Source organism: Rhipicephalus sanguineus, chromosome 2 (assembly GCF_013339695.2).
Source record: "Rhipicephalus sanguineus isolate Rsan-2018 chromosome 2, BIME_Rsan_1.4, whole genome shotgun sequence".
Classification (NCBI taxonomy): Eukaryota; Metazoa; Arthropoda; class Arachnida; order Ixodida; family Ixodidae; genus Rhipicephalus; species Rhipicephalus sanguineus.
Window position 1 is genome coordinate 56,571,821 of NC_051177.1, and position 12,124 is coordinate 56,583,944.

The 12,124-nt window shown below is 46.2% G+C and overlaps 1 protein-coding gene across 1 annotated transcript; it reads right to left on the reverse strand.

Annotated features, from left to right (window-relative positions):
* Positions 1-1,756: 1,756 nt before the first annotated feature.
* Positions 1,757-11,142, reverse strand: LOC119383003 (nucleoside diphosphate kinase). Its single transcript, XM_037650957.2, has 4 exons — positions 10,652-11,142; positions 9,969-10,070; positions 7,789-7,901; positions 1,757-3,036 (listed from the first exon to the last, which is right to left on the reverse strand). The coding sequence occupies exons 1-4, from the start codon at positions 10,826-10,828 to the stop codon at positions 2,913-2,915; spliced, it is 516 nt and encodes a 171-aa protein (XP_037506885.1). The 5' UTR covers positions 10,829-11,142; the 3' UTR covers positions 1,757-2,912.
* Between the last annotated feature and the right edge of the window lie 982 nt (positions 11,143-12,124).

Genomic DNA, 12,124 nt, shown 5'->3' on the forward strand with positions numbered 1-12,124 from the left:
CAAGGATGGCGCGGAGCGCATGCAGGCTGTGCAAGGTAAAAGCCGGCCACTCCCACCACGACCAGGGCATAGAGCTGGCAATGGCGTTGCAGAAACACAACGTGCCTTCTCATACAACTCGCTATGCAGAGTAGCAGGCGTCATTGGAGGATGACCGCGGGACTTTGAGTAGATGCTCGTATTGAACGTTTTATTATTATTATTATTATTATTATTATTATTATTATTATTATTATTATTATTATTATTATTATTATTGGTCTTTGACAATCCAACCACCATAAGCAAGTGTTCGCACATAGTTCGCAATATCCGTAATATCGGATTAAGCGGGTTCGTCCTAAAGGGAAGTGTACTGCACGTATGTAAGATTAAAGTAACTAGGTGCAACTTGGCACTCCCTAATACACGCACACATCCACGCACGCATATACTCAGGCCAGGGGCGTAGCCAGAAATTTTTTTCGGGGGGGGGGGGGGGGGGGTTCAACCATACTTTATGTATGATCGTGCGTGTGTTTGTATGTGTGCGTGTATATAGTCGCAAGCAAAACTGAAAAATTTGGGGGGGGGGGGTTGAACCCCCCCACCCCCCCCCCCCCCCCTGGCTACGCCCCTGACTCAGGCCACACCCCACAAACAGCGCGAGAGACTGCCAAGTTGCGCCTGTTACTTCGTTATGACGACTTACCAACTAGCCGAACAGCAAGTTCTAATATCCACGTATGTAATTTTTCATATCCGTCCTTTTTTTTACGCCAGCATTTATTTTATTTTATTATTTTATTTTTAATGATGATCGTCTTCAATGGTTTCCTGCGGTTGATAAATTCTAAGAAAACCCACAGAAAACCACCTACCACACTCCGCTCACGAAGAGTGTCGTAGGTGGTCGCAGTAAGCTGGCGCCATCTAGTTCATATTCTGTGAAACAAATTTGCCTCCGAGATTGCGGTTCTCGCACATGCGATGACCGCTGCCGCTTTCCAACGCGCACCGAAAATTCCTCGTGCAGATGCTTCAACCGCCCTTCATATTTTTCTGTAATCCTTCAGTTTCACCAGTTTCTTTTCGCGTTCCGCCCGAGCAGTACCCGTAACGCAGATACTTCAGTTACGGTGGCCGATTAGTCGGCACCGTCAGCGCAGTGTCCTTGGACTTTCGTAAGCTCAACACTCGACAACCGCGACGTTCTGGTATGACGCCAACCTGCCAGCTGGAAACGTAGTCCACTTTAAATGACATTTCTTCTAGCCATTACCGACTGGTCCAATCGCCAATTGGTACGTCTTCATTGCCGGTGACAAGACGCCTCAAACCGCACGCACCACATTGAGGCACCATGAAAACTTCCCAAGTCGATTTGGATTGTTTAGTGCCAATTTCAAAGAGAGCACGCGAACTGTTTCTCCAGTTTGTTCAGATATGCACGTTTAGTCAGTCAGTCAGGCCGACTCTTCGTTTTCCCGCTTCCGTGCGCCACGCCAACATGATTGTACCTGTGGCGCCATCTTTGGGTTGATTAATAAATTAAGTCAGTTGCATACATGGGCTCCGACACCACCACCGTTTATTTGTTTGCCCCATAGTAGCCTTAGTTTTGCACTTCTGTTTTCTTGCCTGTTTCTGGTGATTGTGGCAGATTGAAAATACACAAGAGCATGATATATACACAGCAATTTAAAGATAGCAAAAAGAGAAAGGAGTGATTATCAAGAATAAGCAGCTTTGCCATAAAGAACACACTGCAAAGACGTATTTGCACACAATTCTTTTTATAAATGGCACCGAAGAGGAGCACAATCTTCAGATGGAAGAAAAAAAATACAATATTGGTTCCAACAACTGAATAACAACAAAAAAAGAAATGTTTCAAAATATGTAAATGCGACAAAAGTGGAAATAAGCAGCAGTGCTCTAATAGACAATTAAATATGTTAAATACCAGAAACATAAGTATAAAAATTACTCATACACTTAACACCTTTACCTCCCGAGTTATTTTTGAAGAAACATTCACAAATTACCGATTTTTCTTTGTATGCTCTAGATAATTGGCACAAGTAAACATAATTAAAAATGCATTCAAAACTAACATTATGCATTAAAGAACACACAGAATTTTGTAGTTAAGTATAGGAGAAAGCTGGCTTCCCAGCACAGCTTGCACTCAGATTTCCTAGTATTACTGGAGTGGAAAATGGTATTACGGTATTGCAGCACCATCTGTGCATGAAAGAGATGCATGTGTACTTGCTCCGATCATCTTAAGCGAAATAAGGCCATTTTGCCGTGGACGACCTCAGCTATTCTCTGGTCACAGAGCAAGACTATAGAGGAGGGGAAACTCGCATCACCGCGGGTGTGCGTGGGTGACCAGATAATGTCACAAATATAGTATGTGCCAACAGAGGCGCATTCAGTAGCGGCGCCTACTGGCAGCTGTACCCAAACAAAGACAAGAAATGCGAACGGCCAGATTCCACAGTGGCATGCAGCTGAACAAGAGCAACACACGTGACAAGCCTCCTTTGCATCCAAAACCGCTGCAATTCCCTTGTCCGCCGCTAGCATGATGATTGACCCACCGGAGCATGACTTTGTTCGCTTGCTACAAGTAGCAGAGTTTGAACACCTAAATATGTCTTGCTTCCTGTGCATACGAATTGCATGGACATATATTTCGTATGCACACCAAAACCATAAAATGATTATGAGAGACGCTGTAGTGGAGGGCTCCGGAAATTTTTGCCACCTGGTGTTCTTTAATGTGCACCTAAATCTAAGTACACGGGCCTCTAGCATTTCGCCTCCATCGAAATGCGGCCACCGCGGCCAGGATTCAATCGCGCAACCTTTGGGTCAGAGCTTGTGTGTGGGAGGTAAATGGTTAGTGTCACAGCAAATATGCCTTAGTTCTCCTTGTTCAGCCAGTCATCCAGCTCTTGCTGCCAAGGTATGACCTCAGCACTGCTGAACCACAAGTTGATTTCCCTCTTCGAGCTGTCCAAGGAATCGCTGCCGTGAACAACATTCCTGAAATTAAAAGTACAAATTAATTGCATCGTAAGTTGACAAAAAGGTTGGGACACATTTACTACTTTATTTTTGCTTTAATTTCAGGCTAGAAGCCAAACATTCGGTATGTAATGTAATCAAACTATGTATCAACCGTTCTGCACAGAGCCACACAATCAGAGCTCTCCTACATCTCGATCACGTTCAGAGGTAAAAAATAAGAGCACTTCAGAGCACCCCGAGCTGGAGTGCAGTGCTTTGGAAGAACTAGTATATGTGTACAGAATGATCGATCTTAACCAGCTAATAAACGTGACGCACGTTGCCGAAGTGCTCGAAAACGACCAGCCCAATGCGCCATAAGTGTGCATCTTGCACAAGCTAACCCACCAAGGCGCATTATTGCAACATGAGCGGAAAAAGCGTGGATTCTGATGTGTAAGAAGGAGCTGCTTAGATTGTCTCCTGGTACACCCGAAGCTCTGTTGCCAATAAACATTGTCTATCTGCCATTTAAGAATTGAACTACACCAATACAGTTTGTGCCAGCCTTCTTATGTCAAAGACGAGTCTCCCTCACTCAGGGAGTTCCATTGAAACATTGAGCACCTTGTATGCTTGGGGTTCACTTCTTTTCGATACAAATTCTGCTCTAGTGGAAAACACCAGCTTCCCGGCAAACAAATTTTTTTCTGAGTGCAGTTGGTGGAAATGCAAGGAAGTTTTTCCCTTAGGTTTTAAGGATGGCAGCAAACACTTGGTTTACTGTAGTGGCAACGACCCCCACACCCTCACTTTCTCAATGTTGCGATTGTGGTGTTTTCGGATGTTTCTTTAGGCCGAGTAAACAACTACAGTTGGAAACCGCCAGGGCATCGTGTCAAGAGCTCCAAATTAGTAGTTGCCATATCCAAGCGTACGAGCCTCTTGTGGCCTGTTTTACTTGGACGTGACTCGGCAAAGTTGCTTGGCCACCAGCCCGTCTCTGACTTCTTTTCCCCGTAGAACCAGGAATAAGACGTCCCACGAAAAGACAACAAAAGCATGATTCATTTTTATTCTTAAAAGCTTCAAACATCATACAGCCTCTCTCTGCCATGCATATCTGCAACTAAAAAAAGCAACAAAAATTGCCAATAATACAACAGAAAATATAACAAATTAGTTTCTACTTTTACAATAACCTAAACTGTTCATGAAAAGTTGTCCAAATTCATTTTATTACATTTTAATGATTTTTATAAAAAAGAAATTAGCAGAGAGAGGGTTCTTATTATTGTTATTTCTCACTAAATACAGCAGCACTGCAGTAATATGGAAAGTTGAACAAGTTCAGACATATTCATAGTGATATATGTGAAGCCCATAGTACATTGAAGAAAGTAGCAAGAAAAGAACGCACTACTAATTGAAAGTGTGAGACCTTTACAGGCCTAGTGCGCTGCAGCTTTGAACTGAACAGGCAGCGCCACCGGACGGCCGCGGCTGAAAACTTGGGATTGTCGTTTGTTGCTCCCGTGCCCGCAGTCACGGTAGAAACGCATGGCTCCTCGCCGAAAGGACGTAAAAACGTCGCAGTAGTCCGGTACTTTTTCGTACTTCTGCGTGCATGGCTGGCACAACAGCTGTAGGAACACCGTTCGGAAGCAACTAGCTTTAAAATTCTGCGGGTTACCTCTGAAGTCGGACGAAAATGAAAGACAACTCTACCGCATCTGTGTGGGGCTGCGTAAGCAACGCTTCGAATTCCGTCCTAAGTCCCCACTCTCCTGCGTTTTTTTTTTCGCCTTTTATTATTTATTTTAAATGTACACACAAGCTTACAAGGTCACAAAGAAATAGGAAGATAGCAGGCTAACAACGGCCACCTAGAGGGGCAATGTGCCTGTCTGCGTCTTCTGCTCTCACGCGTGATTTCTTGCCAGCCAGAGCGGCGAGCAGGGTTAGCCGGTGCGAAATCAGACACAAATTTGCCGCGTCCTCTTCGTTGGGAACGAAAACAGTTCGGTATGGCTCAGCACACGTAGAGCACTGAAAAATCAAAAGCTCACCTCCACTCGTACGTCGTAGTCCACGGTTTTCGATTGCACTCTGCATTTCCCAATAATGTCGGAAGATTCCATCGCGCACATCAATTCTTCTTTCAGACCGCACACTGACCACTCGCGTGCAACTTCGTACCAAGCGACCAAGAACTCCTCTTGAAACGCACGTTATTGCAATTTCAATCCTATGGAAACCGCAGAACAACAGACGATCGTCGCGTCTTGTCCTCACGTTCACGCGCGGGCTGGCGGCGATGCGCTTCCCTAGCAGACGACAACCAGTGACGAGCTGATGGGCGCTTGCACTGCCTTGCAGTCTCACTGTCTGTAAAGTGTGTGTGCACGTTGTGACTCGTGAGCGTGTTGGTGTGTGTGTGTGTGGGGGGGGTAGTCTACTGTTCCCCGCGTGCTGCCCAAGGGATGGAAAAAAACTTGTTTCGGGCGCAAGCAGCTGGGTTTGTCGGCTTTTTCTTTTCATTTTTTTTTGTTGGTTGGGCTTGCAGTTCGGTTTTCAGTGAAAAGAATGTCTGAGAGGGATCTATCTTTCTCGAATGGCTTGAGGCGAATAGGGGACGAAGTTTTGTGGAATGCTTTTTTTAACAAGAGTCGCTGCCTGCTGGTTTTTCGGCTACAGCTTTAAACGGCTGTAGTTTGAGAGGTTTTTGAGACAGAAAGAAAAACATAAATACACATAAGTTAGCACAGCGTATTTGCACATGCAGACAGAAAAAAAAAAAGAACTACGGTGGCCGTTCTTGGAGAACAGCGGCCGCCGCAACCATAGCCGCCGCCTTGAAACATGCAGACGGGCCCGTAGGCGACAATCCTAACAGTGCGCCGCTAGCCCGATAGAGGGTGAGAGCAGTAGCGCCACCATACCAGCTCACGAGGTCTATATAGAGGCAAGTGACAGAACTCGCAAGCGCATACTGCAACTGGAATGCCATAACAGATTGAGCACAATTTGTCCACTAGCTCTTCACTACACTAAGAAACACATATTAAGATTTAGTGGATGACTTACACTCTTCAACAAAGCTGTAGCGTTAAATACCAGTGTGCCTCTGAAATTACCATCCAAAGGCCTAGTATGTGTCTTAGGAGAAAGTACGAAACACAAATGAGAAGCTGCTGGATGCCTGCTGCTGTATGTGTGCTACAGAAAGCAAAAGTAAGGTCATGGACAAGAGCCAAGCAAACAAGCTTAACATTTACAGTTCAAATACTTCTCCAACAGTGTAATAGCAGTGCAGGAAATCGGACAAAACTATGCAGGCAACAAACAATCTAGTATCAAATTTGCACCATTTGGCTTGCTTTATGGCCTCTGTTGCACTGTTAGTACAACAGTAAACTCAAACAAACTAGTGCAACTTTATACGGTTGCGTGTGTCAGGACCTGAACGGAAAGATATGAAGTTTGAAACGCTGTGAATTGTAGTGTGCACGTACCTCACAGGAGTACGGCCACTAGCGTGGGTTCGGACTTAGCGAGCCACAGGGCCGCGTTTGCAGTCGCCTCGCGTGAACTAGCGCGCCGCTGCACACGTACGTTCGAGCGCAAAGGCGCCGAGCGCAACGCGGCAAGTACACAGTACTGCTCTCGAGATCCGCAACAGTTTATTGCCTGCGGCAACACCACAAACGCTGTACAACGCCCGCTCCCAAAGTTGGCGGGAGAAGCAAACAGGCTTCACCACGCCACGGGCGAAAATACAACACAAAGGGTGCCGCTAGCACGTCTCCGCGGGCAAAGGGCTCACGGCGACACGCCGCCGAGGGAAAACGGGTCCCTCGCGACTATGCTGCGTACTCTTACGATCCGCGACCACATGGCCCGATCGCTCGAGTGAGGGCAAACTCCACTCGCGTTGGCTTCGATAAGTATGGTTTCGGCGTAGTATGACCACGTGCGAATGCACCGCACCACTCTTCAGCCTAGCTTTCGGAAAAGGACAACGTAAGGTAAGCGCTCGCCGCTGGCGCAAGGCACCGTTAGCGAGTTCCGTCCGAGCGAGCCCAAAAGAGGAGCCGACGGCCCGCTCGCCCAGCGCCGTAAGACGGCGGAGGAGGGGAGCGTCATATGATCGGACATGGGAATGGCAGAAACAGGCGAAAAACCAGCGCAATGGCGACGGGCAAGCCTCAATCCCCACAGAATTCAATCGGTTTTTTTTATCATATGTCATAAAGACTTCATGCTGTCTCCTTCCTCCTCACTAGGAGGGCTGAGGTGGTGGTGAAACTGAGTGTCAGCACAGTCATCTTCCACATGCTCGTCATAACAGTGCTCACCTTTGTAGAGGATTTGTAGGTGTGGAATGCCAAGTGGCATGTTTGTGGACAGAAGTTAATGATTCTACTGAGATCCTTACTGTGAGTGCCGTCTAGTGTTTTTGAACTGCGACCATAAGCTGCAGCACTCTACCATGCCATTTTCAGAAGGGTGGTAGGCGGTGATATGTACGTGGTGCATGCCCAAGAGAACCATGAAAGCAGCAAAAAGGAATGACTCAAGCTGTCCCGCACAGTCAGTGGCAACAAAAGTGTGACAGCTGAAACAAGGCAGTCGGCTCCTAATATAAGCGGCTGCAAAAGCCACAGCTATAGCTTCTGGGATGGGAAGTGCTTCAAACCAGCGGGTGATGGGGTCAGCATGTGTAACTGTGAGCTGGCATTCATATTATCTGTAGTTGAATCTTGCAAGACAAAACAGTCTTCTTACCTTCCAGTTGCAATTCCATAGTCGCCTCGTATGGTACCAGGGCTCGACTTCAGTGGATCAGTGGCACCAATGATATCTCGTGCCCTTTTGACAATGTCCTTGCCTTCCCATACCTGGAGAAGCATACGAGGACAGTTTACTTTTCTGTCCACACCAACTATTGGAAACAGGTCTTCTTTACGTGTATTGTTAGCAGCAAAACATATAAGAAGTTTCACTACATGGTGCCAAAGGCACTGCACAGGTTTCGCTACCAGCATCATTCACTAGCAGACGAGTGGTACTGGCTGTGGAATTCTACTGTTAGGATACTGACCTTGGTATCCTGACACAAACAGGATACCAAGGTCAAGCAAGTTCACATCAAATGCTGCTTTCACTACATGAATCCTTGCAGTTCAATGGGTAACATGTTTGTCAACATACAAACCAAGACAGAGCACCAGCCACTCACTGGAATGCTCTGCGTGCACACAGCCAGGGGCGTAGCCAGAAATTTTTTTCGGGGGGGGGGTTCAACCATACTTTATGTTTGTTCGTGCGTGCGTTCGTATGTGTGTGTGTATATATACGCAAGCAAAATTGAAAAATTTTGGGGAGGGGGTTTGAACCCCCCCAACCCCCCCCTTGGCTACGCCCCTGCACACAGCTACATGCTTGCTGTCTAGGGTTGCCACCTGCCCGTTTTAGACCAGCCGGGCCGGTTTTGTATACAGTGGGACGGTTGCCGGTCCGCACCTAAGACCGGCCATCATTGGCCGGTTTTTTGCTTATCGTATCGCGATTATTTATCTTATTTCCATTTTATAAGCTTAAATTCAGAAACTTCGAAGATACCAAGTATTTTTCATCAGTCACCAAAACTCTCACGCAATTTTCAACCTATTTCTATCTTGTGCCCATAAAAACGTGAACTGATCCCTCCAGTTACACCGATTATTTAACTAGAGCAAAAAAGGAACATCAGAGGTTACGTTCTTGCATCATGAGCGTAAATTATCCGACTTCGAAGCAATGAGAATTACGTCAATGTCTGTTCTGAAATACTGGAGACAACTTGAGAACGAGAGCTGGCTCCTGGCTGTGGACGACATGTACTAATAAAAATTGCGGGGGTTCTTTTGTCCCGAGTGGACAGCATATATGCAGATGGCATTTATTTTTATGCCAAAAAAAAAAAAACAGTTCGTTATTAACTCTGTTTTTTTTGGTACAGTACATTATGTTGACTTCTCACTAGGCAAACATTACAATACATGACATTGCATTTTTTTTTCTGAAATAAATCAACCACCTGTATAAGTATCCCCTCCCCTCTCTCTCTCGAAGAGCTGGTTTTTTTTCTAGTGGTAAGGTGACAACCAGAATGCTCTCATTGACAACACTAATGCTGTCATAAAGCTTCTGACTGTACAATATCGCCCAATGGAGCCTCTAAAACGTATTATGCACAAATGCCACCACATTCAGTCTGTGCAGCACACGAGCACCAAAAGCTACACGATAACTTGGCGGTCAGTGTGCCCAGCTCTAAACTACACATTGCCGCAGAGATAAGAGTTCAAATTACGGCGACAGTGGCAGGCAATGCTTTGTTTTTCTTCACCCTATGGATCAAGTGAAGCTGAGAATGAGGACTCTCACATTTAATTAACGGTACATGAACTGTATACTATTGGAGGCCCAAAATTAGACATAGAACTTCCTTCTAACCTTCGCTGCCGCATCATAATTTCAATGCACACATGATGACCACACTTTATGACAAATTATTTTTCCACTACTGTGTCCAAGTTTAACCATACGAACATCGATCATGCAATTGGTTCTGCAAGATCCCACAAGGTGGCATAAGGTTCATGAAATGAAAAAAATCCCATTTACCCATTTGGTGCATGAAGCCGAAGAAGCTACAACCGAAGTCCACATTCGCAATGGATGACTTTTTCGGCTTGGTCAGGAGCTCAAAACCCTGACCAGCACTTTTCCCTTGTAAAAGGAAACGTGCCACAAGCTGGCGAATGAGAATTTTCCCTTTCATTAATATTAATTTAATCAGAACTATTTAATATTTCATAAAGGAGGCACGTATTTCACAATTCCACGAATGCCACTGCTCAACGAGAAATTTAAGAACATTGCGGACTTTCAAAGTTAATGGAACATCTTGAACACCTTACCATGATCACAATGGGGCCCATCTGCATGTATTGTATGAGGGCGGGGAAAAACGGGCGTTGAGCGAGCTCTTCATAGTGCTTTTTTAGCGTTTCTTCGGTAGCCTGCAATTGCGAAAGCAAGTCGATTATGAAACAGCGACACAAGTATAGTTTAGGTGCCCAAGGAATATGCGATAGTAATAATACATTGTTACTAAGACAGTGCTATAATTACGAGGTTAAGGGGGGCGGCAGCTAATCTCGTTGCAGCTCGCAGCCCTAATACGTTTTTCCGACAGAAGTCGCGGAACCAGGGGTCTCGTAGCCGCCGTTAGCTTCGACATCTCGTATTTCCCAGTGCGCTCAAGCTCCGAGGAAAAGCTTTTTTCCTTTCATGTGAACAACGACAATTAAGCTTGTGATACACGTGAAAAAACGGTGTACGACTGTACTCATCGACATATCCTAAACTAAACTAGCAACGCATTTGTACCGCTTTGCTTGTTCTCCGACTAATTGGCTTAGTGTACAACGAACAGAACAAACAGTGATAATTTAGGGACGATAAAATCACCGAACGGAAACGCAAGATCAATCCAAAACCATGCATTACAGTCGCCGGGCATGCGATCATGCGGAGGGGAATTAGCTGGGTCAGTTTACCACTACAGCGTCGGTATCTATGAGCAAACCGTTCTACTAACCTGAAGGAACTTCATAGCCACTAATTTGAAGCCATTCTTCTCAAACCGGCTGACTACTCGGCCGATCAGGCCCCTCTGCACGCCGTCCGGTTTGACGATAACGAACGTGCGCTCGCGGAAAGCCTGCACGGCGGACGACATGGATGCGAATAGAGAGAGGAGTATTCCTACTACCATTTGGCACGGGTGTCTCTTTTTATTGGCGCTATTTTTGCCCACAAATTAAGCGCTCCGGTCGAAGGTCGGTACACGCAGAGACCGGCGCGGTAGCGTGCGTGCGTGCGCGCGGATACGGAACTGCACGCACAAATGTAGTGCATAAATTTACGCAATATACAAGCAATAGGTATTATACAGCACTTGAGTGTCGCTTTTGTAGCCTGCAATAGCCACAGATGCAACGTCTAATCTAAGGAATTAGGCATTCAACGCAGTGAACTGCCAAGGCAGCCAAGGGGGGCGGACGAAGGGAGCGACTAAAAAGCATAGAGTTAATATACTGACTCTAGAGGAAAAGCTCCCCATAGGGCCCATGCATTGAAACCTATAACCGCATGCGTTCCGCCATGATGGAACAAAACGATCGTTGCCAACGTTGCCAGACCCTGAGATGCTCGCTATATTTGACGGTAGTAATCAGTTTTAATCTACCAACTTAAGCCAGCTACACGCTGTTCAGAGAACATCAGCTGTGTTTTGGTGCGTGAAGCCGTGTGTTAGTGTACGGTTGTCTGTGCAGGTGGTCCGGATGATAACAGTTAAAATTTCCACCTGTTTGTGCATGGTTTTTACTAGGCACTCCCTACCAAAGTTTCTCCGTTCGCTGGCCCAAAGGTCCCTTGACAGATTTGCAGCTCGAAGCAAAGTCCGTAGACCGTGGTCGCGCGCTGATTCAACTTGCAATGGCGAGACACCTGTATCCACGTTCTTTTTCAGCTCATTGCTGCCGTACTTCAGCGCAGAGAGCCGTAAAGCAGAAAAATGTCGATTGCAGCATGCAGCGGCGAATGTGAGTGAGACATCTCCCGAAAGCTTCAATCGAAACTAAAGTTACACGGCCCACGAAGCTTTATCGCCGTTAAAAAGTATTAAAAAAATCGGTTGCGACTAAAAAGCCACCAAAACATGCCCGCGTTGCCAGACCACTTTTTGGTGCTGTCCCTAGGAAATTCCAAGCGAGATGTACCTAGCCTAGTCCCGTGGCTCTACGTGCGTGCGTGCGAGACGTTGAGACATGATCGGAGCTATATATTCATATGAGCTGCTGTTTGGGCCTTGTTTTGTGGTTCCAGAAAAGCCAGCTTTTCCCAAAAGGTGCCATAGAAAAACGTCTGGCTCCAATATTCCGTGATAGTCGCCAAATAATCAATATTATTGCTTGTTTTAAACGAATGCTTGTGGCGATCGAGCCACCACGCGAACGAGCGTCACGCCGAAGCCGGCCTCCCTACTTGGAGCACAGTATGTGTTTAC

Coding starts and splice junctions, on each gene's coding strand:
- LOC119383003 (XM_037650957.2), bottom strand. CDS start 10,828: ATGGTAGTAGGAATACTCCTCTCTCTATTCGCATCCATGTCGTCCGCC. Junction 10,071..10,651: donor TGGCTATGAAGTTCCTTCAG/GTTAGTAGAACG, acceptor TCGCAATTGCAG/GCTACCGAAGAAACGCTAAA. Junction 3,037..7,788: donor TATGGAATTGCAACTGGAAG/GTAAGAAGACTG, acceptor TTTTAATTTCAG/GAATGTTGTTCACGGCAGCG.